The sequence below is a fragment of the Acipenser ruthenus genome, chromosome 7 (assembly GCF_902713425.1).
Source record: "Acipenser ruthenus chromosome 7, fAciRut3.2 maternal haplotype, whole genome shotgun sequence".
Lineage (NCBI taxonomy): Eukaryota > Metazoa > Chordata > Actinopteri > Acipenseriformes > Acipenseridae > Acipenser > Acipenser ruthenus.
In genome coordinates, this window is record NC_081195.1 from 44695781 (window position 1) to 44723508 (window position 27728).

Here is a 27728-nt window from a genome sequence, read left to right on the forward strand (position 1 = left end):
GTTTTATACACAGATCTCTTTAAAGTATCAGAAACTAAATTATGAATTTTTCGAATGCCCCAGTGTTTGGGATAGGGCTGGTGGAAATGCTTGAGGGGTCTATCACATTCATTTAATTGTTTGGGTAGGGGAAACTGCGGGGGGGTGGGGGGGGGTGGGGGGGGGAGGCTATCATTGTTCATGCCCAAAAAGGAATTAAGGCTGGGCAATGGGGAAGAGTTCTGCAATATGAATCGTCTTCTAATAGGAAAACAATCTATTTTAAAAGGAACAATTTAGTATTTGTAGCATTAAATCGTTTGTGAATGATAGTCCAGTCAACACTTCAATAGAAGGAATGGCAGTTAAACTTAAAAAGAAGCTTTGAGTTCAAAGCGATTGAAATGTTAATGTGTCATGAAAAAAGCAGACAGCATATAATCAAAGGTAACCTTTTATTATGTTTCAAAAGACCCAAAACATTCAGTCAGTAATAAAAAGGAAGGTTGGGTTCCCACATTGGGTTGGGTAAGCTTAAGCTTTTTATAAATGACTTTGTCTCTTACTAAAAAACTTTTACATGCAGTCTTCCTGGTCAACACCCTGGCGACACATCGGCAACATGTATCCAACTTTAGGACAATGTTCTATTTTTCAGGTGACACGAGGGCAACAATTTCAATACCAGCCAATCATATTTGCTTGTAGTGTCACATGATAATAAAATGGCGATGTAGACGCATGATTTGGAAGTGAAGCTAATAGATTATTTTGTTATTTCTCATAACCCAGGGCCGAACCCAAAATCTTTTTTTCTACTCTCCTCCTCTTATCTAGATTTCCAGAAAGCTTTTAACAAAGTTCCACATAAAAGATTAATTCTCAAACTGAACGCAATAGGGATTCAAGGAAATGCATGTATATGGATTAGGGAGTGGTTAACATGTAGAAAACAAAGTACTGATCAGAGGAGAAACCTCAAAATGGAACGAGGTAACCAGTGGAGTACCACAGGGATCAGTATTAGGTCCTCTGCTATTCTTAATCTACATTAATGACTTAGATTCTGGTATAGTAAACCAACTTGTTAAATTTGCACACGGCACAAAAATAGGAGGAGTGGCAAACACTGTTGCAGCAGCAAAGGTCATTGAAAATGATCTAGACAGCATTCAGAACTGGGCAGACACATGGCAAATGACCTTTAATAAAGAAAGGTGTAAGGTACTGCACGCAGGCAATAAAAATGTCCATTATAAATACCATATGGGAGATACTGAAATTGAAGAAGGAATCTATGAAAACGATCTAAGAGTTTATGTTGACTCAGAAATGTTTTAGGTAATATGGGTAATATAAAAAAGGCCAACAAAATGCTCGGATATATAGTGAAAAGTGTTGAATTTAAATCAGGGGAAGTAATGTTAAAACTTTACAATGCATTAGTAAGACCTCATCTAGAATATTGTGTTCAGTTCTGGTCACCACGACCAGAATTATCCTGGGTTTAAAAGGCATGTCGTATGCAGACAGGCTAAAAGGATTGAATCTATTTATTCTTGAACAAAGAAGACTACGCAATGATCTGATTCAAGCATTCAAAATTCTAAAAGGTATTGACAGTGTTGACCCAGGGGACTTTTTTGACCTGAAAAAAGAAACAAGGACCAGGGGTCACAAATGGAGATTAGATAAAGGGGCATTCAAAACAGAAAATAGGAGGCTTTTTTTTACACAGAGAATTGTGGGAGACTAACAACCAAACAAGCAAGATGGGCCGAATGGCCTCCTCTCGTTTGTAACCTTTCTTATGTTCTTATGTTCTTCCTCGTGTAACATTACTATTAAAGCAGTGGCAACAGCCTTTCTTCGCAGCATGTTTACATCTTGTGACAAAAACGTGCATTGTGATTCGTTCCCTGTGTGTTGCCATCTTGTCGACCGCAAGCTTGTCTCTCGTGTGACCACCGCAAAATGCAAGGCAACATGCAGGCAACAAATGTGTTCCTGTTGTTGCTGTCAACAAAAGTTGCTGTCAGTATGGAGGAATTCTGGAAACTCTGATTGGCTGAATGAACATAATTAATGCTTGGAGAAGATATTTTTTTAGCCATGACCATTTTTCTTAGGGAATCGAGAGAGAAATAGTAGAGTCTGCCATTGCAAAACATATTGCTTGGTCTCTTTGTGAACATATAGACCCCATGAATCCTCAGAGGTTGAAACAATCCAGTTTATAAATCTGTTTTTCTAGTTATGAACAAAATAAATGTATTTATTTATGCACATTACCTTTGTTTTGAATTGGCTACATTACAACATCAGTTGCATTTATACATAGTTGACTTCCCTTTAAAAAGCTATACAGGAGTAGATCACATGACTGTGATGTGCACAGATATTCTCACTGTAGTTATACTCTTCAAATGTATCAGTTTTAAAACTGAAAACTGCTGTATGCCCAAATATTACTGACTACACTAGATGGGGTCAGGCCTACATGACTACACATTTTCATGCTTAAACAGATTTAGCTTTTTTCTGATAAATAACCAGGTATTTGCCATTTATGTGACAGTAAATTAAATGACCCAAAACAGCTGGTAACCAGTCTGACAACTTTATTGTTGGAAATCAAAATACAAAATGTTCTGCCTCAAATAAACACTTCAACAGGTTTCAGTGTTGGTTTTCTTTTGCCTACTGTTTTCATTGCTTTTTCAGTTCACCAAGAAGTAAAAAAAAAAAAAAAAAAAAAAAAAGTTTCACAGTAAAAGAATCAAGACGTGCACAATAACGTTATGCTCCATTTCAAACAAATGGCTTCACACAGCTTTGCCACTCTTCCTTCCTGTTGAGTTCAGTTTGAAATACTGGCCTGCTACTGAGACAAACTAATAACTGTATATGAAAGATATAGAAGAAGAAGTTGGAGAGCTACGAATGTGACCCCTTGTCCTGAGGGTTTATGTGTTTTGGCAGGACCAGTCAGACTGGGACCTGAACTCTCACAGTTATGTGGAGTATCTGGATTTAATTGTGCAAGTGCGAGGTCAGTTCTGGTCAGCAATTGGCTACCATTTAAGGAGAGGAAAGAATGGCCCCACATTAACTCTTTGACTCCTCAGTCCTGGCAAGTTTGGTAGAATTGAAGGCAAGTAAACAAAAATAAAAAAAACAAAACAATGTTCAATATTTTAATAATTAAAGAAAATAACTTAAGACAGCTTAAGAATAGAAATAGGTCTTCAGACCCAGTGTTTATATGGCTTATGAATGAAATAGAGGCAATGAGTAAAATGTACAACATTACCATCTTGGTTTTATACTGTAATTTCTAACAGTTTCAGAGTGAATGGGTGCAGGCATTTGATAACCCAGTTTGTGCTACAAGAAGAGCTCATGTTGGAATCATATTCTCATTTTCTGATTTCTGTTTAGTCAGTCAATTAACAATTGATGTTCATGCAGGAACTGTAGTTATTATTATTATTATTATTATTATTATTATTATTATTATTATTATTATTATTATTATTATTATTATTTATTTCTTATCCAGGGTGACTTACAATTGTTACAAGACATCACATTATTTTTACATATAATTACCCATTTATACAGTTGTGTTTTTACTGGAGCAATCTAGGTAAAGTAACTTGCTCAAGGGTACAGCAGCAGCGTCCCTCACCTGGGATTGAACCCACGACCCTCCGGCCAAGAGTCCAGAGCCCTAACCACTATTAATCTTCCTTGTCCTTCAGGTGTTCTCTCCTTGCCTGACAGCCTAAACCTGCACAGAGAGCAGCAGAGGTCCAACAAACCAGGAGAAGTGCACATGTACAGCCAGTCTGAACTGAGGACCATCGAGCAGTCCCTGCTTGCAACTCGTGTGGGAAGCATTGCTGAGCTCAGTAAGTAAACCTGATTGCTTTCATAACATTTAACTCAAGCAGTGCCTGGCATTCCATCATTCCGTTTCTAACCAACAACCCAGCTTGCAAAAGCTGTGATGTCAAATTAAATATAGCATGAACCTCAAGCTTTTTTTTTAACTCAGTTAAAATATATATATATATATATATTTTTTTTTTAACTCAGTAAAATATATATATATGTATTCACTATATGTCAGAGTAGATAGTACACTAAACTGCTTCAGTCTGTCTCCTATTATAATTCAGTCAGCTTAAGACATTTGTTTTCTGTCCATTTTTAGTACAAGGCATGAAGAAAACTAGACAACCTGCATTCATGACACTGTTTTTAGGACAAACTGTCATTATTTTATTCTGTGACTTTTATAGAAAATGTCAATGTGAAGATTGTCATATCCATAACTCTAAAAATCCAACGTTATACAAATATATTTCCTAATAAAAATATGCCATGGAGGATAACCTATTTCAGATTTTCTATGTGTTGATGGTTGTAATGTTTAATCTATACCACATATTTATTTACAACCATTATCAGTCAATATATGTGCTTGCTGCCCACCTGCACAAGTAAACACACACATATTTCAATCAGTTAACCTCATACTGTAGCTACAAAACAAAAAGGCCAAGTCCACTGGGCCAGTGAGAGTTTTTTTATGGATTGACTGCTTTTACCAATATGATCTGTGCCTACATTAGTGCTGTTTTACAAGCGAAGGATTTCAGGTCACATACTATCTCGTAAAAGGATTTTGTCATAGTTTTGTTCCAGTCTGTACCTCCGTTCAAACTGGAAACTGAAGCTGTCCTAAAAGGTTGGCGTGATGATCCCTTAGCACTGCATCTGCCACTTACTTATTCAGCACCTGTACAAGACCCTTCTCAGTCAGTTCCGTCTCTGAGGCAGCTCTGACTGTGGCCAATTGATGTCACTTCAAACTGTTTTTCATCAATAAACCTATGCATGTTGATTTATAGAATAATGTAATTAGTGTATGATAGAATAAATTGCCTGTCAAATTGCTGGACCAAACATTATGGACATTTTTAGGGAAGATTGTTTTGGTCTGGCACTGAGTGAACAAGTGACTTGAACTTTGCCCTGGCCTGCTTTCTGTCTTGACAACTTGTAAATTGCAGGTTTCCCAACAATCTGGAGCAAATTGACGGGGTCAATTGGAGCAATATATTGCACCCCCATCAGACACACATAAATCACTCACCGAAAGGGGTTGGACTAGAGCAGTGGTTTTCAACCTTTTCATCTAAAGTACCAGTGTTTCCAACAGGGACCACCAGGTGTACCAGTAACTATGTGCAACTTTAAACAGCTGTTGTAAAACAGAGACCTACCCATTACAACTGGTTTTCTTTTTTTTGTCTGCACATTATCACTGAAAATTATTCATTAATTATTTGACAAGCGTTCACCACAATCATCAAAACAGAGTGGCAGCTTTGATTCCCCATCAGTAACTTTGAAAGTAACATTACAAAAGTGCAATTAAGGGGGTATTGTGGTTGAAGAATCATATCGTCATAAAGAACATTTACTGGTACATACCAGTTGCAAGTCTGTCACGTAACACAGGTTGAAAACCACTGGACTAGAGAATAATGGGAGATTATACAGCAGCAGTGACATTCTTATGAAAAATACATTGGTATGAGAGTTGGCGAACAGTTCAACTCTGACTACCCTGAGGCATTTGCTTATTTTAAGATGTATTTGACTCAGAACTCCCAAAGGGGCTAATAATGCAGGCTGTAAATGGCAGCCTTTGCAGGATTAACAGTGGGAGTCAAGAATAAAGACAGTAAAGTTAATTTGTTTTGCCTAAACAATACAATCTTGAAATTGAAGCTTACATATGAATAATCTGCTTACATTTATTTCCAAGAACCTCATCTTTCTCTAACACTGTTTACAAAAACAAATGTCTAAAGAACAAAGTGGTTACAACTGGATGCATCTTGTCGTAACTAATCTTTTTGTATGATACACATTTTTTTCAAACCTTACTGCTGTATGAAACTGGGGGTCCTTTTAATTAATTAAAATAGTTGCACATTGAAATAACAATAACTAAATTAAGGCCCTTTTGTGTACTTAAGTTATGAAAACCATCATCTGTAATGGTGCTTGATAGTTTTTTTGTACCATTTAAAAAAAAAATGTTGTCAGGAATAAGTTAAATCTCCATTCCCACTCATAAATCGAAATACTTATTATTATTATTATTATTATTATTATTATGGCTTTTGTCCCAGCAATGGTTCAGCATAAAGCCTAATTCAAACAATACAAGGTCACGTTCAGTTCACATTGAACATCTGTTCAACTGCAGATGACTGATTTGAGAAAGCGGAGTCTCTTTAAAATAAGTTGTCTATGATTAGCAATGTAGATTGTATTAAAGTAATTGTAGCTTGCAAAAGTTATGGCATACATGTACTTACATTTTAAAAGAGAATTTGTAGTACTACTTTAGGTTAAAGGATGTTCTCAGATTCTATGCCTTTTCTGGGTTATCTGTTTGGCCTTAAGTGTGGTCAAAAGCATGTTACTGGTTGAAAGCGTGTCAGTCAATAGAGGAAGTAGCTGATTGCTTATGGACAGGGGTTAAAAACAGTGAAGGAGTGGAGACAACTTCACTGCCCAGGTAAAATGAACAAGGCAGTCTGAAAGCATGGTTCCATTTTGTTTTTCTTTGAAACTAAATACCAGAGCCTGTTACTTAAGAGTTCCTATACTGTGTCACCGACATTGTAAAAGACTCTTAAACTAAGAAGCTTCTGTAGATTTACCCAGAAGTTTGATTGGGTGCTAGCTAAAAAATATTCTTTATAGAAGTTTACTATGGTATACAGTACTAAAAGCCCAGCAAAGTAAAATCCTATTGAAAGCCTTGTAGAGCAGAGGTGAGCAGTGATAATGAAAAGGAAATTATGGTAAACTGTTGTACTTGGTTAAAACACAGTAGTAGCATGTAAAGTGGTTTGCAGTGTGCATTATTTGCAGCTCTTTATTTGTGCTACAGATAATAGTAACTGGCCCTACACGACAATGTGTGTGGCACAGTTGAAACCCACTGGGTTCAGTCCAGGAATAATAATAACACTAATAAGACACACACTTAATACACACAAGATCACAAGTCCAATAGTGAGTGCTCCTAGTGCAAGTGGTAAATTATACAGTAATCAGTGAAACAGTAGTGCAGTGCGTAGTCCTGGGTTGGTGATGGCTTTTAGCGACGGCTCCCGGATAGTTTAGCCGTCTAACAATAACAAATACAATTATTAATAGACAGAAAAAAACATCAGGAAAACACTCACTCAAGTCACACTCGTACGCCCTTTACAGGTCTTTCCGTAACCATAGCAAAGGAACAGATTGCTTGGCCACATCCCCTGATATACCTTCAGTCACGCCCCCTTTGGTAGCGAGTGCAACCACGTAGCCTCCATTCCATGACTGACACATCGCCTATCTCATTAAGGCGATGGCTTCTGGTATTGTGACTCCGCCCCCTTTCTGGATGGCCGACTTCTGATTGACCCTGGAATGAACTGCTGAACCATGCAGTCCGGGGCACAATGTTCCTGTTATACAGCTCCCTCACGGGTCTTTTATTTAATTTACTGTGTTTCTTCAATCCAATATACACTATGGATATGGGAGTATATACTGTAGCACTTTCAACATCCCTGATTTTTTAATGACATTTTTATAAAACAGTTTGTGTGAACTCAGTGGGGTTCGAGAAGTTGCCCTACCAAAGCTCTGAAAAAAACATATATGCATTATAAAATAGAAACATCGATAGGAAAGTCACCACAGTAGCTGTGGCGTTAAAAATATAGAAATCCCAATTCTCTAGCTGCAAGATAAAATAATGTAAATTATATCCATTGCTTTTTAACTGCTGTGCCTTAAGAGCATACTTTAATGTGTCAGTTGTTCAGTAATTGCTCAGGGCATTCAAAAGCAGACTGTTATGATACCCAAATCGTTTGTGTTACAGTGATTTGCAGATCATTTTACAGCTACGTGTGGGAATTTTTTAGCATGTGTTACCCTTGTGTGATAGTCATTTATTGTATCCATCCAAAACACCTTGCAAACAGCAGTTTCTACATAACCTTCAAGATGAATTCATGTTGTTTTATTCTCTGTTATTTAGTATGCGGTGCCAGAGCCAACTGATACAATATGCACTCCTGTCTCTAGGCTCTTATAGGCTCCTAGTTGAGATACATATAGCACTTGAGGTTTTCTTGTTAAACGCCTACTCACTGGCTCCTACGTCAATGCTGTCCAGTTACACAGCCATCTCACTCCCTCAGCTCCTGACAGAGAGTTTCTAGCATTCCTGAGGTCTTGACTCAAACTTTAAAGGTGACAAAGCATATTCAGTTCTGACTTTTCAATGGAATTACCCACCCCCAACATCATCCACTCTTCCAAATTCAAAATCACATTTCATACCTGACAATGACTTTGTACTACCTTTCTGTAAACTTATCTGCATCGTAAAGCTTGATTTTTAATTTTACATTCCCTAAATATTGTCTCAGTAGCTGCAGATACACAGATGCCCTCCCTCCTTGAATTATTTTGCCACTTCGTAATCTACAGGGATGTTTCTTCTGCTACCTACAGCAGCAGGGGGACCATATGACTGGAACCTGAACGCGCAGGGAAACCTCTAAACAAAGTAAACAAAATTGCATTTTCTTTTAGTATGGTGGATTACACAGGTATAATGAGTCAGATCACATCCAATCAATCCAACCATTAACCAAGTAAAGGCTCATTTTTATTTAACATTAGTGACCTGGCGCACAAGGACAGTATGGGAGGTTTTATCTAGACCATTGACCTGGGGATTTAGCAATGAAACCAGAGTAATCAGTTCTTTGAAGGAGTGCCGTGGGATTTGTAGACAGGACCGTTTATAGTCCTGGGGCACTGCTGGAACTCTGTTACAGAGAAAAGAGTTCCCTGCTGAGCCACCAGCAACACTATCTGCAGCACCTGGGTTTTCCTGGAGGTCCCCCATCCAATTACTAACCAGCTCCCACCTTGGTTAGCTTCTGAGAGTTGATGAGATCAGGCCTCAAATGCGGTATAGCTGTTGGCTAAAGATTAGAACAGTGTAGCCTTACCCACAGCTTGGGAGGAATAACTTAATTTGCAGAACCCTGTAGAGATTCATTTTCAATACAATATGAGTTGATATTTATTTTTTATGTTCCCCTTCTGTGAATATCCTGCATCATTCAGCATATGTTTTATTATTCTGTTTGTTTTGAGCTATTACTTAAATTATAGATTCTTCTTTACTGTAATTAATGTGCACTCCTATTTTTAGGGGGCTATGTGTTTAAATATAGGCTGATTGTTAATTTATTTCCTTCATTATTATTAGTAGTAGTAGTGGCAGTAGTAGTATTGATTCATTCTTTTCAGATATTCTGGGCAATACATTTGCTTTAGGTCAATGCCACTAATCTGGGTCCTTTATTTTACTGTACTGTATATACAGTATGATTCTGAAATGCAGTAATTCTAATTGGTAGAGGGCTACAATAAGAATTATCACAATGACAAGAGTCAATGTTTTATTACACTCTCCCAAATTGATCCTTTAGGCTTTATTTTTTAAATCAAGTAGCTGATCAGGCAAAAATGTGATTATGTTATTGCACCCCCATAGCCAGACTGCAACGTTTTCATGTTCACCTCTCTGTGTGGAAAGGCATTCTGGTACTAAGGTTGTAATATGTAGACCCAGGCTCCTACAGTATTAAACTCTTGTGTTAAGAGCACAGCTAATTAAATTTGACAGACAGCCAGCTCCACCAAAGCTCAAAGGTGAGCCAAAGATCAAATAATGTATGTTATTGTAACAGGGGGAAGTGTTACGTGTGTGGGTCTGCACTAAATAATAATGAGGCAGATACAGAGCATTAGGTTTGACACACTGCATAGGAAAGTAGATTCTATTCAACACACGTGCTGCCACTAGGGTACCAGCAATGGTAGCCCAAGTGTCAGACTTAATAAAGAAAACAAAACAAAGCTAAAAATAAATGTTTGCCACACACGGCGAAAGCTAGTTTCACTAAAAAAAATGTCCTGCTCCAGGAACCTACTACAATACAAAAACCCTCTCTATACTGTTTGGGATCAACATCCCCTAAACTAACCTACTCCTGTTGCTCCCGAAGTCCCTGCCTCCCATCGACTGTGGGTTGTTGCGACTGTCCTGGCTGAGCAGAGCCTTCACAGGCACGTCTTGCAGTTGAAGGGTTCTGCAGTAGTAATCTTGCGGAGTGGAGGCTCTCCTCCTGGGTGTAAACAAAGCGCCCCTCTGTGTAGCATGGCGGTGCAGTCACCTCGAGCTGTGGCGCAGACGTCCTTTGAGCTGCACGCAGCCTCTCCAGGGACACCCCCCAGCCAATCCGATCCTCCTGATCAGCTCAGCGCCGGGCAAACCTAACTGCTCAATTAGTTGCCTAGCAGCGCATATCCTGTTCCGCGTCCCAGCTGCACACATTTGCACAAGAACCAACTATAAAGTTCTTACTGTCACAGTTATAAAAGCTATGTTTGTCATTATTGACAGTAAATTGGTAGTTACGGCCTAGTGGTTTCATTTATTGTAGTGTCAAAGTGTGCAAGTCTAAGCCTCCCGGAAAGAAAGGCAAACACTTCAATGCATGACAACTGCAATGCAGTAAACTGGATCCCAAGTGAGACTCCAAATACGTAGTACTTTGATGAAAAATACAAAAGTAAATGCAAATTACGTTTTTTAGGACTTTCGTTTTTTCAACAGAAAATCACACTTTGGTTATGACACAAAACACAACAAATGCAGGCACTTAATAGATCTATTTACTTATTGCAGCATGGTAGACTGTTGTGGCACTTAGAGTTATACAGGACTCCTGAAGCCTTACAATGAGCGAAAGCAAGACATTCCGTCATTAGCCAGAGTTACTTGGTTATTCTTGAGATTTACTGGTAAATGTCAGAAATAAAGCGTTATCATGTTTATTTCGGACATTTACCGTTTTGCTTGGTAAATGTCAACATTTACCTATAAAAATCTTAACATATACATTGCTACTATTTTGCTGCCTCAGGCTGACTTCCTGAATGTTAAACACCCGTGGTAAGACAGCAAAACATGCAAACCCCAAGAACATGCATGCTCTGACCTCATAATGGTTTCCAAATGGTGATGTAGCCTGACTTTTCAATGAGGGGGAGTGTTGCTTTTGGTTTAGCTGTGTTAGACATTGAAAAGGTGTAAAAGGTCTTGCTCATATCTGGGAGCAATTTGCACTCGTTATGAGCTGTTTAGTTACGAGGTGTTCATTTCACTTTGAGCTTCGTCAGCACTTGGATGCTTTATTAAAAAAGGGGTTTGGTTACAATGCCTTCGCTCTCAGTGTTTTAGTTGTGTAGTCCTTTTCACTTTGAATGCATCAGGTCAGTGCAAAATTAGCTCATTTGAATGCAGTTAATGTCTGAACATGCATGCATGCTGGCTTGCAAACAGACCCAATCCCCAGGCTGTATAGGAGTACTGTTATTTGGCAAAGGTCATTAGGGTCACTACTGCTGCTTTTTCTCAGTACACGTATTTTACATTCAGAAGCACTCGACAGCCTTGGTTCTGGGTTGTTTCAAGAGATGTCACCTGTAGTCAGAACACCTCCCCCCAATACACACGTTATTCTGAGTTATTGCAAATGTAAATTGCACATGTACAAATCCTAGAGGGAAAAGGCATGAGAAACACTTCAAACAAAAGAGGAGACAGAACAAATGTAGGACAAGAAAACAACCATGCCCTCCACTAGAAATGAGACCTAAGAGAAATGAGTATGAAATTAGCACCTTCCAGGCATTATCAGACACCTGCTTCATTTTGAGAGAGGCAGGGGGTAGGAGTATTCATTCATGTTCAAGGTTAACACTGTACTATTGACACCAGTAATGTGCTATTATTACTCATTTACAGTGCCTATAGTAAGTATTCACCCCCTTGGACGTTTTCACAGTTTGTTGTGTTACAACCTGAAATCTTGATGCATTTAATGGGATTTACACAACCTACTCAACACTTTGAAGAGGCAAGATAATTTTTATTGTGAAACAACAGTTAATGAAAAGTAAAAAAACTGAAATGTTTTGGTTAGATAAGTATTCACCCCCCTGAGTCAATACTTGGTAGAACCACCTTTGGCAGCAATTACAGCTGTGAGTCTTTTGGGGTAAGTCTCTGCCAGGTTTGCACATCTGGATCATGCAATATTCGCCCATTCTTCTTGGAAAAATTGTTCAAGCGCTGTCAAGTTGGATGGGGATCCTTGGTGGACAGCAATCTTCAAGTCGTACCACAGATTCTCATTCGGATTCAAGTCCGGGCTTTGACTGGGCCACTCTAGGACATTCACTTTCTTGTTTTTAAGCCACTCCAGTGTTGCTTTGGCTGTGTGCTTGGAGTCATTATCCTGCTGAAAGGTGAATCTCTGTCCCAGTCTTAGGTCTTTTGCAGACTGAAGCAGGTTTTCCTCAAGGATTTGCCTGTATTTAGATCCATTCATTTTGCCCTCTACCCTGACAAGCTTCCCAGTCCCTGCCGATGAAAAGTATCCCCATAGCATGATGCTGCCACCACCATGCTTCACAGTAGGGATGGTGTTACCTGGGTGATGTGCTGTGTTGGGTTTGTGCCAGACATAACGCTTTGCATTTAGGCCAAATAGTTCAATTTTTGTTTCATCGGACAACAGAATCATTTGCAAATTCCAAGCAGGATTTTACATGGGCTTTTTTTCAGAAATGGCCACTCTTCCATACAGGCCAGATCTGTGGAGTACCTGAGTTATTGTTGACACATGGACAGTTTCTTCCATCTCAGTCATGGAACACTGTAGGTCTTTCAGAGTTGTCATTGGCCTTTTGATGGCTTCTCTGACCAATGCCCTTCTTACCCGGCTGCTCCGTTTGGGAGGACGGCCTGCTCTAAGCAGATTCTGGGTGCTGCCGTATACCTTCCACTTCTTAATGATCGACTTGACTGTGCTCCAAGGGATATTCAATGCATTTGAAATCTTTTTATACCCCTCCCCTGATCTGTGCCTTTCCACAACTTTATCCCGGAGTTGTTTTGAAAGCTGCTTGGTCTTAATGGTAGTATCTTTGCTTTGAATGCACTACCCAACTGTGGGACCTTGCAGAGACAGGTGTATTTAATCTGAAATCATGTGAACCACTTTTATTGTACACAGATTGACTCCATTTAACTTATTGTGTGAATTCTGAAGGCAATTGTTGTACCTGAGCTTATTTAGGAGTGTCATAGCAAAGGGGGTGAATACTTATCTAATGAAAACTTTTCAGGTTTTTATTTTTAATTGATTTGTTCCCCCCCCCCTCCCCCCCCCCCCCCCCATTTTTTCACAGATTGAGAGTGTTGAGTAGATTGTGTAAATCAAAGGAAAAAAAATCCCTTTTAAATGCATCAAGATTTCAGGTTGTAACACAACAACAAAAGGGGGTTGAATACTTACTATAGGCAGCAGTGTGGAGTAGTGGTTAGGGCTCTGGACTCTTGACCGGAGGGTCGTGGGTTCAATCCCAGGTGGGGACACTGCTGCTGTACCCTTGAGCAAGGTACTTTACCTAGATTGCTCCAGTGAAAACCCAACTGTATAATGGGTAATTGTATGTAAAAATAATGTGATATCTTGTAACAATTGTAAGTTGCCCTGGATAAGGGTGTCTGCTAAGAAATAAATAATAATAATATCAATGTCATTTTGGTACAATTTGTAATAGATAATTGAACATACAATTCAAACGGTCAGTGCAAAAGGTGAAACATTCTCTGAAGAAAGGGGAGTAGAACACAAAAATATTTAGCGTTTGGCTTACACTTTGCTATAAAATTGACAAGACCAAAGAAAATGTGCAGTTATTACTAAGCAACATTTATACCCTGCTTTGAGTGTCTCTTGTTAAATAAAATAACTTTTTTTTTTAAATCCTATCCTCAAGGGATTAACAAGAATATTGTATAAATACATTTATTATTTCATTCATTGTTCCTCTCACCTAATTTATCATTGTTAAATTTTTGTATTCCTCCTTCTCAGATACATGGATGTCATCCTGTCCCCAATATCTACCTGAGATAATGACATGCAGTTTCTGGTGAATTTCCAGAAATTTCCAATCTTAGGTTATCTAAGTAAAACAACAGTGTTTAAATTAAAGTACCTCTCAGATTAACAAGAACAGAATTCAAACTGCTAGCCTTGCTGTCTTTGAAATGAGTGAGCAAAGTAACATAATCAAAGTAGAACAGCAGCTGTACCAAAATGAACTTCCCATGCGGTATCCCTCCTGCCAAAGGAAAAGCTCTGGATGGACTTTATCAAAACAAATAATGCTAGGAAGGCTGCCTGGTTATTTATTCACTTTAAAAATCATCCCGGTACACACTTTAGAAGCACCTTCGCCAGGAAATTCAGGGCCCCACTGGGATCTTGAATCATACAAATACGAATGCTGTGTTGCGAGAAATGACTCAACTACTTACTTCAATCATTCATGCTGAAAATGTGGAAGGGTTGTATATGGGGTAGATTGTATGTAGGATATAAAAAATTAAAGATACATGTTTCATAGTTTTTTTTTTTACATATTTGGCAAACAGCGACGTAACCAGAGCTGACATTCTACCGAGGTCAAACTTAGGTTTCAAGCTATAGCTGGCAGTATTTATAGGACTGCTTGGTATTTACTATTCACCCTGCAAATCTATGTTACACGGCAAACCAACAGAGAACATTAAGGAGTCTTTTGTACTTTACCATAATTTTTACATTGATGATGCAAAAAAACAACCAAGGACACGACCTTGGTGTCCTCATAGCTAGTTACGGCCATGTTGGCAAAGAAATACCAATAATTGTATCCATTGAAGTGAAAGTTGTTTATTGCTATGAAGGTGTTCATTGTTCCATCTCCAGCTTTGTACTTTCTTCTCTACTATCCAATTCCAACGAAAAAATTCAGAGATCCCCAATGTAAGTACAGACAAGGTTAATCTGATCATTTCTTCGTTGTGTATTGAAAAATGCTTAACTCAATGCTTTATAAAATAAAATAAAATTGATACATTGAAAATTCACTTCAAAAGGTACAGAATCACAGGACTAACTAATATCGTGTTTTACAATCCTCTTGGAGGCAGACAATTGCTACACATTGGGTTTGTTGCAATTGAGAACAAACCTACAGTAGTTGCAGTCTATTTGGAGGCACAATTGAAACTATTCTGCAGTCTAAAGCCCATTTCACACTGGCACTCCCACCTGGGTCCCGACCCAGGTTCTGGCTACCCGGGTTACAGTCCCGCCTAGTGTGAAGCCACGTACCTGGGTTAACCTGGGTCATAGTGACCCACCTCAGGATGTGGGTCGACACGCTTTGACCTGAGTTTGAGCGAGGCAAGATTCAATCCAGAGAAGCGTGGATGGAAGCGTCCGTAACAAGCTGTGTGAAATCACATAGCCGACCCTCATAACAATGGGTCTTCATCCGAGTAGGTTCCAACCTGGGTAGAGCATGCCAGTGTGAAAGGGGCTTATCATTAGTACTGTCCATTGTACTAACCAAAGGATCATCCACAGTTAGTACACTACTTTTAGTTTGTTGCAATTGACCACAAGTGACCAGTAGCAGCTACTCTTGTTTTTCACAATCCATTCATCATTCAAACATAACCAGTGTTTCTTGTTTTCTTTCAGTTATTGCTTAAGTAATTTTGTTTTGTAGGTGATTTGGTGTCCCGTGCAATGCATCACCTCCAGCCTCTGCACCTAAAGAATCACAGCAATGGCACCCCAATGCACCACAAGCAAGGGTTGGCGTACTGGGAGCCTGAAGCCTTGTATACCCTCTGCTACTTCATGCACTGTCCACAGATGGAGTGGGAGAACCCCAACGTGGAGCCATCCAAAGTCACCCTACAAACTGAGAGGTACGTTTTAAATGTATGTGTTTGCGTTGCTGGTGTGTATAAGACATGTACGCTTGTAACAGTGAATAGCAAACATTTGAGTAAGTTTAGCGTAGAAATACAGCAGATTTCGATTTTTAACCATAAGGGTGATTTAACAAAGTGCATCCTGTGAGGATTTGTTGTCTATAGCCTCCTAACTGCCAACAATTCTGCATTACCACATTTTGAGCAGTGTTTTTTTTTCAGTTAACGAGAACTAAAATGAAAAATTGACAAAAATGAAAAAATAATCATTTTCCTAACAAAAGAATAATAGAAACTGGAAAATGTTTAAAACTAAAAGGAACTGAAATGAATATTCTGAGTTGTGTTAATATTGTTTCACGAAAATGATATATAAATTGCACAGGCAAGCTGCAATAACTTCCTGCTCTGTGGCGCTGTTATTCATATGAGTCTTGATTGAACACGTGACTAAACTCACAGCTCTAAGTCCCTCCCCAATGATAATGGGTCGTGGAATGATTTTGTGCTCAAGTACCCGGTTATGTGCAGTTAAAAATTGTCTGCAAAAACAATGAGTGGCAGATGAAGGGAATGCTCGAGCTGGGAGCATTTTCAGTATTCAAGCAAGTGCAAAATTATTAAGGAAGACTGTACAGTATGTGACCGAGAACTATCTGGAAAAAACCCTACCAACTTAAAAAATCACTTGCATTGTATGCATAAGGAACAATTTTCTAAATTTGAAGAGGAGGCGAAAGACAAAAAGTCATGCTAAAGCGGAGCTGAAACCGTGCCGACTAATTTGGAAGCATTTGGGAAATGGAAGGTAACCTGGTCACTGGATTCTACAGAACACAGAAAAATGAGCAATGGCACTTAAGGATATGCTAGTTAAGATCAGTATACCTACTAGATTGGTCGATGATGTTGGATTTCAAGACTTCTGCCGGACATTTGGTCAAAAATTTAAAGTACCTGATGAGTATGTATGCTATATATCCTTTATTATCTATTTTTATGATGCAATATGCATTAATTGCTTAGCCTACTTAAATAATTACAGTACTATTGTGTTGTAGGCCTTGCTGAGTGGGCACAGTAAGCCACTACAGTGTTGGTAGTTTATGAGAGGTGAGACCACTGCTGTTGCCGCTGTTTTTAGCGTTGGAACGGGATTCACATTAAATATTTGTCTGTCTTTAATCAACCTACTCATAAAATGTTGCGCTGCCTGTTTTTCTTTAGTGCGTTACTGATACTACTTATGCATTATATATTATTTTATGCACCCCATCTTTCTTTTTTTAAAAATTATGCCCAATTATTATTACTATTATTTTTCTCTTTCACCCGGCGATTCCCCACACAGCTCAGGGACCCGAGGCTCAGTGGGCATCCTCCGATCCCAGAGCCAATCGGCATCTTTTTACACCCAGGAACTCGTGAGCGGATGTCTGCAGGCTACCGGCCTGTGGAGGACAAAGACCAGCCCAGCAAATCTCCGCCCCCAAGCTCACTTGGCGCCTGGCCTGTAGGGGTCACCACAGAGCGGTGAAGAGAAACAGTCTAAGCTGGATCCCACCTCCCCAACCCCGGGAGTGCCAAAGCCAATGCGGTGCCCCCCAGGAGTCCCCAGCAAAGACCGGCTGCCTCGCACAACAAGGATTCAAACTTGTGATATCTGGTTGTATGACTCACCTTGCACACCATGCGGCAGTGCTTCACCCCATCTTTCTGTTTCTTTAGTTTAAAGTGACACTATTTCTGTAAACGGTGAGAATTCATGGTGAATACTGTACATTGCGTTTAAAATTGAAGGTTTAAAAATACCACATTATCAATAATCTCACTTTATGTATTTTTTAATTACTTTAAAAATGTTTAGTCGAGTTTGCAACAATCTTTCATGTGATATGTTTAGTTAATAAAATACAGTTGCAACAGATTTTGTTTATATGGCAGTGTGGCAAAGTGGTTAACAGTGTGCAGGTGCAGGTGATCAATAATCAGACAAACAATGATAATCCAGGTGCAATGAAGGTTTAATTGTATAATCCAATGCCTGATGGCTAAAAGGAGTAAACAATAACAATGTTAATGAAGCAATACAGCAGCATGTATTGCTTATTTATAATCTGCGGGTTTACCCTGAAATAATAAAAGTCCCATTTCAGTTCACCCACACGTAACACAAACACAAACACAAACACCAGTCCACAGTGCGTGCTCTAGTGCTCGTGGTGAATACAGTTCTTTAGTGACAACAAAAGTGCAGTGTTGTTGATCCAGGTTTAGTGCTGGCCTTTGGCGACAGCTCTGGATCGTGTTAGCCGTCCAAATAATTACAAACAGTATTATTAACGACAAACAAAAACAAACAAAACACTCACGTTTCACAGCACAGGTTCTCCTTCTGGTCATTTAACATAATCATTCACAAAGGAACAGATCACATCACTACGTCCCCTGTTTATAATGTCACCCATGACCCCTTGGTCAACGAGTGCATCCGCTCCTCCAATCCGTGGATGCCACGCCGTTTCCCATCTTGGTCATTGGTTTCATGTACCATAGCTCTGCCCCCTTTCTAGATGGCCGACTTCCACCTAACCCTGGGAATAAACTGTCGTGCCATTTAGTCCAGGGTATTCTGTTCCCTTTATGCAGCTGCCTCGCAGGTCGGGAGGGAGATCTAACACCAACAATCATTCGATCTCTGTCACAGACAGTCATGCTTATAAAACCAGGGAAACCACAGAAGTATGGTAAAACTTTTAAAACATATGGTGAATGCACAGAAAGATGTGCCATGCTAAACTTTTTTTTTATTTTTTATGGGGAGACGTTTCTTCTTTGCTACCTCAGGGGTAGTCTCGAGTACGGAACTAAATTAGATCATATCAGGTAGTGCGGTTTGTCAGAAGTGCGGACGCTATAATACCAAACTTCATTTTTTGTGTATCCTCCAATATCCCAAAATGCTTTCTGATATGTTTTGGCGCATGGACATTACAAATACAGTACTCACAACAGGTGCCTGAAGGAGTTGAGAATGACTATCAATACTACTGTACCGTATACAATTTCTGAGGCTTGTTGTAAAATGGTGGATCATGGAATGACGTGATCAGATGCCGAAATCAACGCACATTGATATCTGGAGCGATGAAAACGGTGAAGGAGAACTTCAGTGTTCAAAACGAAACGCACACATTATGATAAAAAACTGTTTTTAAGAAACAAAGCCATAACTTTCATGCTAATAAGCGCTGTGTCTTCCATGGGCACGGGCTCCATATTTGCCGGGTTTGTAAACCTAAAATCCAATGCACAGTGGTATAATGTCACATTAAGTCCCTGTGGCAAAGTGACTTGCAGTGCGCAGGTGTAGAGGTGATGCAGTGCTCAGGAATGATTTCAAACAACACAGTTCACAGTTAAACAGCTCTGTATTTGGCTGGGTTGCTTGTTTTGCAATCAGAAATAATAATACCTGACTCTACACAACAATGTGTATCGCGCAGGAAAACCACGGGGTTCAGTCCCGAAATAATAATAGACACTAAACAAGACACACACAAACACAACACGGTCACAAGTCCAGAGTGAGTGCTCTTAGTGAAAGTGGTGATTTACAGGTTTATATGTACACAATGGTGAAGTGTAGTCTGGGTTTAATTGCTGGCTGTTTAGCTACACCTCCCGGATATTAGCCTTCTATAAATGACAAACGTAACAGTTTAATAGAGAAACAAAACAACACACAAAAACTCATGGTTTCTTTATAGCACAGTACTCCTTCACTGGTCCTTTCGTAACCAGAACAAAGGAACAGATTGCTTTGCCACCTCCCCTGGTATACCCTCAGTCACGCCCCCTTCGGTAGTGAGTGCAATCACGTATCCTCCAATCCATGACTGACACATCGCCTACCGCATTAAGGCAATGACTTCTGGTATTGTGGCTGAAACTGAAAAAACACTGATTTTGAGTCTCTGATAAAATAAATAGATTCACCAATGCCACCAGCTGGACATTTAACACATAACAACAGATTATATTATTGAAGAACAAAAAAGGGGATCAGTCATTTAAAGAGGAATTCTGTGTTTGATAATAGTGACATTTAAAATATATATATATATATATATATATATATATATATATATATATATATATAAAGCAAAAAATAAGTTATGTCAGTTTTGCCTACATACAGAATATACAACCCAAGGAGAAAATGAGTGCAACTGGTTTGCTGAGGAAAAATCTTCATTTCACTAAAAAGATTTATAGATAAGTCAAAGAGTGCAGTAAAGCAACTCATAAAGACAAGAGATCCCCTGTGACACTGTTTGATTTTGTTGCCACCGTCGCCAGCTGGAACGCACTGCCAGAAAAATGCCTGCACTTCAAAGTTCTAATGATACAACATACTTTAACACGCAGTAATCTGAGGAATCCTATTTTGGGACAGAGGATAAAGGTTTAAACAAAAGAACAACATGAGGGGTATTTCACTCACATGGAGTTGCCTATCTCAAAAGAGGCTGGCGAGCACCAGTGTACAACAGAGCAGAATATGCAGTAGTGTGTATTTTCAGTAACTTAGGGGCCATTATTGTTTCAAAAGGGTCCCATAACATAATTCCACTTTGCACCCCGTATGAAATGAATTTTTGAAATGAAAATTTAATCAAATCTATCAGGTCTTATTTTGTTATATGCATATCCACTGTCTTAAACTAAGATGTCACAGATCACCAGAATAGTGCAGCAACATAGTCCCTATTTATTAACCAAGCTAGGTTTGGTATTAACATAATCAAAGTTTTTTATAGATTATAAAACTCTTAGACAATAATTAAACATTTAACGATGAAATAAAATATATTCATGTCTGCTCCTAGTTCAGCAATTTCTTTACATTTCACTGAGTACCACAAGTTACCACAAGCATTTACAAAGGCATTCAGAAACTCGTACTAAACCACATTCTCATATTAACGTTTGGTTCCCTACAGGGCCATCATGATCTCTAGACAGAAGAGGTTGAAATTCTGCGCATTTTGCTTTTACATGTTAATTATCCGTCTAGCGTTCCTGAAAAGATCAGATAGGCTTTGCAAATTCCCCCTACGGGGTGTGAAATGAATACAGAAGACTGAATACTGATGTAAAACAGGCCCACTTTCGCTAAAGAGGCACTATACTCGTTTGCTTCAGGCTTGTTCTGCATGAAGTGGAAATTCACCCCAGTTTAGTTTTGATTCTTTCCCATAAGCTGGCCTACTTATTATTTTTATTTTTGTTATAAAATCCCACTAGACTTTTGGAAATCCCAGTGCTTCATACTCTTTGGGGTGACACATCATTATGAGAAGAATGATGATTGTTGAAATTTGCAAGTAATATGTAACTCCTGTACACAACAGGGTAAGATGTGTAATGTGGATAAATAAAAGAACTTTAGTGACATCACTTTTTTAGTATGCGTCTGTAGGTTGTGTGGGTGATTCACTGATTACACGGGAGTCAGAAATGTTTTTGAGATGCCACACAGGCACACAGGATTTATTATTGATGACAGGGTACCAGCAATGGTAAACTGGGATAGACTCAGGGTTGCTACCAGCAATGGTATCACCCTGAGGTACTGTATGTGTAGAAATAATAGTTAATAATCAAAAGGAGAAATCAAAAAGGAAAACAAACACTGTAAATAAAACTACAAAGAAAAGTGCTGCTTTACGCTGGGTCTCGCCGCCTCCACTAGCCTACTTTTATGGGGTTGCCCAGAGCTAAAATAATTAACGTCCCAGGGACTATACTTTACCAGTTTGGGAACGTAAATAAACTGAAATCCGCTGCCTTTCCTTACTCTTCACTGCCGCCTGCTGCTGTATCAGGCATCGGCAGTGTCTTCCTTTATTTGTTTCTTTGTCTGTTTACCCCTGTTCTCCGACCAGAGCTTCTACTGGATGGTATCCTGCTTTGGGCAACCCTAGGAACAGGAGAGTGTCATTTTATGGGGTCGATCGTCTCCCCAAGACCAATCAAAGAGGTCTGAGCAGCACACCCTCGCTCAACCTCTTTGTGTCAACGCCATGATTGACAGGCGGGTCAAAACAGGGCTTCTGACCAACCCCCTCCCCCCCTCGTGCAGGATCACACATGCGCCCGATAACCAGCACAGATATCCCCCGTCACAGCATCTCTATCAATTGCGAGTAGTTTCACATTTAGAGGTAACAGGTTGTTGTTTTGTCAGCTGGGGTTTCCTGGCTTGTTATACAGAAATCAAGATTTATGGAATTTTAACTCACATCAAGGGGCTCTGTTTTGAAGCGAGAGTAAAGTTTATCATTATTTTCTGAAAAGAGCAATACAGTTTGAACATTTATATAAAAATAGCGAGACAAAACTCATAAGAATTATTGAACTGCCCCTGTCTGTGGCTAGTTTTATAATTTGTATTTACATTTTAGGTTTTGCAAAGCCTGTTTTCAATAATGCATTCACCTTTTCACAGCTGTCTGTAAAGAGGGTATGGCATTTATCTTTGTGGTTTGTGCTGTCTACCAACTAGAAGGTTTACAAACAGAGTTAAAATTTCATGAATGAGGGGCCATAAAAATAGCTTTCTTTCACTTCCTTTAGCTATAGTACCTGCATGTTGTTGGACTTCTCCATAAACTGAGATCGCTTTTGGTTTCTGCATGCCAATGTCAAGACAAAGCATTCAATATAAGCATTCTGGCAGCTTTGGCACCTTAATGTAGAGACTGCCATTGAGCTGAATGCATTATTGTTTGGCCTCATTTAAACAGTAAGGATGACAAATGTGATTTAACTTTGACTGCAAAGTAACTCGCTTGGTGAGAAGGCTGGCATGCTGGGAAAAAAAACCCATCCCCTGAGCTTCGTGAATGTTTCATGTATTTATTGGTAACCCATGTGGATATTGTTGCAGAATAGCATCAGGAATGAGCGACTCAGAAACAAAGAGCTACAGTTTAAGCACTGTTGCCGTTTGTTTATTAAATACAATAAAGAAACTGAAACAGGGCATGAGGGCCAAAATAAAAGATTATGGAAATCAACTTCTTAGTTCCACTCCACTAGCTCTTTCTTAAAATGGGATTCTGTGCCTAACAAGCGTTTTAAAAGGAGTCTGAAATAAAACATAGACTCACTTATCTCTGATTGCCTGTAGCTGTAGTCAATTTGTATTTTGCCTGTCCACTTTTACTGGGATATTTAACTTAAATTAAAGGGGCATTTTTAACACAACTTAATATGGGGAATGGGAAAATCCATGCCTAACAGGTGTTGTTGATCCAAGTCAGAAAAAATGTTCACAGACTTCACCCGACATTTGAATGCCTTTATTAAGCTGCTGCAGTGGAGGGCTCTGTTTGGCCAAAAATCCCAAAGTTTCAGATACTTGAATACAGCCACATATTTACGAACAATTGGACCATTGTAGGACTCATTAACACTAGCCCAGATCAGACACCTTCTAAAACAAACTAAGATTGGCAAAGCTGTGATATTACTTACAGACATTTACTGTCAGTGCGAACTACCTGATTAGCAGTATGCAGAGAAGGATATATTTGAATTGTGCCTGCTTTTATATCCTGTTTTCATATGACCCTCATGATAAACAGCCATTACAGAGCAAGGCAGTTTTGTCAGTAAAAATGTGTATTATTGGAGGGGTAAGAGCCTGAAACATGGATTGAATGGATGAATAGAGGCATTCCTATATGAAAGAGACATGTCCTGAAGGCTGTTGCATTAAAAAGAATAATAGGTCTCAACATAACTTGGCCTTTTAAATATATAAAACAATTAATGTAGTGCACCATTGATTTGTGGGTCTTTATATCAGTAGTTTTTAAAAATGCAAAGAGTTAGACATTATTAATATAATAACTTGAAACCTAGCTTTAAATTACTTTATTATTAATACCAGAATTGTATTGTCTATAATAAAATATTTAATGAAGTTTCATTTCAAGCATAGAAGTGAATGGACACACATATTTGGAATTTTGACAGTGGTATTGGGACTGTATGGACAGTATGAAGCTGTACTGCATGATGGAGTGGTCATTTGGCCATTGACCTTCAGTATAGTGGTAAATATACCTTATAGGTTCAGTACAGTACATAAGTCACTTTTGGGTCCAGTGGGGAGGGGTTATTCTCTGCAGTACTTGACTCTCTCAGTCTAGATGTAATTATGAATACTGTGACAGACAGTTTGATCAGGGTAATAAATCTTCAATAAAGCTGCTGCTGAAGAGAAGGAGGGAGCTGATGGCAACATAACTGATGCATGCCTGTATCCCTGAGCATTTTATAACAATACCATACATACAAAAGGATTAGATTATTTTAAAACTAACACTATGAAAGTGTAATTTGTTGCCTATCCACTTATTTGATTATAAAGTCACAGCAGGGCCTAGTGTTCACTGTAGACATTCTTTTGGACTCCTGGCTGCAGATGACTGGAATACCCTTGAAAAGAGGACGAAACTAAATGATGTTGTATCTGTTGATCTTTTTAGCCAAAATGAGAACTTGTAGTTGTTAAACTATTTACTGTTTTTGCATCTCATTGCCACCTGTTACAGTATACTGTGTAACATGTGTCTGTAATCTTTTTCTTATTTGTTTGAATGTTTGTATTTTTTATGAAAGCTACTGCAGTTTTGTGAGCCTCTTGGCCAGGTCGCCATTGAAAATGAGAATCTGTTTTCAACTGACTTATCTATTTAAATAAAGAATTGGTTGATAAGACATTACTTATTAACAATAAAAAAATTAAGCTATAATGACACTTTGTATTGCTACATATGTTTCTTATTTTCTTTTAACTATATACATATTTGTTTTCTGGGATATTTAAATGAAATGAAAGGGGTATTTTGTCTTAAGGCCTCCACACACCAGTCGCGAAAATGTAGAATACATAACAGCTTTTCAGAATACTTATTTCAGTAAAGGAAAACAAATCATACACACCAGCTATATCCCGTTCCCTGGAAATTGACTGCCAGATGTTCTCCCTCATTGCTGTGTCTTTATAGTTTTCGTGTCCTTTATTGTACAGCTCCGGGTATTTTGATACTGCAAGAATGATCTTTTCTTCCGCCATTGTTTAATGAAGGCGCGCAAGGGAAGCTGTTCCTCATTGGTCAGTTACCTAGCTGCCGTGTGACAAAATCGCAAAAATAGGCACCAATCTTATTTTTTTCGCATCGCTTCAGTGTCGCCCGTCGCATCGCAGGCAGTGTGAATGGCTTGTATCAAAAAGATTAACTTTGATCTGATTTTAGATATAATGTATATTTTATACTATGAACAACCAGGAGGAATCACATCCTGCAAGCTTACCAGCAAACATGGTTGAAATGTCTTATCCTTATACTACAGACCAGTGGTTGTTTGGGAGGTGAAGTTATGGAGAAGACTTGAGAACTGACAGACCTGTTGATTTCATTAGACTTCTAAATCTAATATTAGCACCGGTATTCTGAGTTTTTTTTTTTTTTTAAACTAGGAAACTGAATACAGTACTTCCTTTTTGTGGTGATATGATTGAAAGTGAAGTGTTACTATTATTCACGTCTAGCCCTTAAGGAATCCTTTGAAAAACTGTGTGGAGTGTTGGGCTGGCTGAGTGTTCTGGGAAAGTAGGGCAGGGATTACAGCAAAAGAAAACCACCACTCTGCGGCTAAGCTGATGTAAACAAGTGATCATATTATATAGACCACAAAGCATTCTTGTCTAAGTGTACTGGCGCTCTCTCAACAAATGAAAGTTGTTTTCTTGTTTAAGACCAATACATTATAAATAAACCCCTGGCCAGAACTGTGAGATTCAAATTGTTTTGCTAAGCTCATTTCTCTAGGGACACCCTTCTAGTTTTATTTGGCCTTGAGCAATGAGCAACTCCTTTGTAATTCCTGAATCAAAGTCTGATACTGTTTTTATGTATTTCTTATGTGATACTGTGATAATGGTTTTATTTTATTTTTTATGGTGAAACTATGATAATATACCTGTAAACACCTTCAGCCCCAGCAAGCACCTAAATTATGTTTAGCGAATTACTTGCTCACTATATAAATTCAGAGTTTGTTTTATTAGGGGATCTAAATTGGGACATGACTAAACCTTGTGACATTGTTGTCAGTTGGACTCTAAATCTTTTCCAAATTATAACAGAACCTACTAGATTTGATACCAAGTTACCTAATAAATCAACTCTAATTGATATTATTCTTACTACGACTCTTTCGAAATATCAGTCAGCTGTCTTTTGCTTTATAGCTGTGTTCGAAATGGCTTTATAGAAAAGCTTCCTTCTACAATTTTATTTAAACAAAGCTTAAGAAATTTTAATAAACATGCCTTTTTACAAGATTTAGCATTATTAAACTGGAGTAGAATTAGTTTAATTCCCTCAGATGAAGATGCATGTGCCTTTTTTAAAGATACTTTTAGTAATATTATTAATAAACATGCACAATGAAAAGGGTTAGAGTTAAAAATCGTGGTAGCCCTTGGTTTAATTTTGAACTGTCTTCTTTAAATGGGCAAAAAAATCTAGCATGGCAAAAGGTAAGGACGACTAAGGGTCATGGTGATTGGCTTTCTTTTAGGCAAACCAGAAAAACATGTACTCAGGCTATTAGAAAGGCTAAAGTCGATTACTATAATTACTAATCTTAGAAATAATACTAAGAAATGTTGGCAGACAGATAAAATTATGGAGAATAAATCATCATCCTCACATTTACCTATTTCAATTATTTCTGAAAACATAGTTGTTACAGATAAAATGTGTATGGTTGATTTATTTAATCATCATTTTATTAAAGCAGGACATGTGTTTGATAAGACTATAGGAAACAACGTTAGCTTGGATTTATTAAAGCCTGACAATATTGATCTTTCTCCTTGTCCTTCTAGCTTTGCTTTGCAGGCTGTCACAGAAGCAGAGGTGCTAGCTGAGTTACTTAAAATATATCCTAAAAGGTCAGCAGGATGTGATGACATTGATCCATTTTTTTTAAAATCAGCAGCGCGTATCATTTTTATGCCTTTGTCTTTTCTATTTAATCTTTCAATTCAAACTGAAATTCCCGCAATATGGAAATCTGCTGTCGTTTTGCCCCTCTATAAGGGAGGTGAGGTCAGATCCAAATTGCTATAGGCCAATTTCTATCTTGCCTTGTTTATCCAAAGTTATGGAAAGAATTGTTAAGACGCAGTTAAGTTCTTTTTTAGACAGTAACAATATTATATTGGATATGCAGTCTGGTTTTCGTTCTGGGCACGGGTGCATCACAGCAACTTTGAAAGTTTTAAATGATATCACAACAGGCCTTGATAAAAAGCAAACTTGTGCTGCTATCTTTATAGACCAATCAAAGGCGTTTGACACTGTTGATCATGCCATTCTTTTGAAAAGGTTGAGTGGTATTGGTTTCAATAAGGACTCTCTTGTATGGTTTCAAGAATTATTTTTCTAATCGTGTTCAGTGTGTAAAATCAGACAGATTTGCCTCTCACTCTCTTACAGTTACAAAGGGAGCCCCACAGGGCTCTAGGACTCTTTTTTCCATTTATATAAATAATGTGTCTCAAGTAATAGGCAGCTCTTTCATCCGTCTTTATGCAGATGACACCATTTTATATTCAGTAGGCTCTTCTATATCTTCA

The 27728-nt window shown here is 38.5% G+C and overlaps 1 protein-coding gene across 3 annotated transcripts in view; it reads left to right on the plus strand.

Annotated features, from left to right (window-relative positions):
* The window catches only part of LOC117415653 (ankyrin repeat and BTB/POZ domain-containing protein 3-A-like), a 108900-nt gene that overhangs the window by 65856 nt on the left and 15316 nt on the right, over positions 1–27728 (plus strand). For all 3 annotated transcript variants that reach the window (XM_034026258.3, XM_059027063.1, XM_034026259.3), the window contains exons 2-3: positions 3744–3893; positions 15790–15994. In XM_034026258.3, the coding sequence (XP_033882149.1) occupies positions 3744–3893; positions 15790–15994 (355 nt within the window). The remainder of the gene's footprint in view (positions 1–3743; positions 3894–15789; positions 15995–27728) is intronic.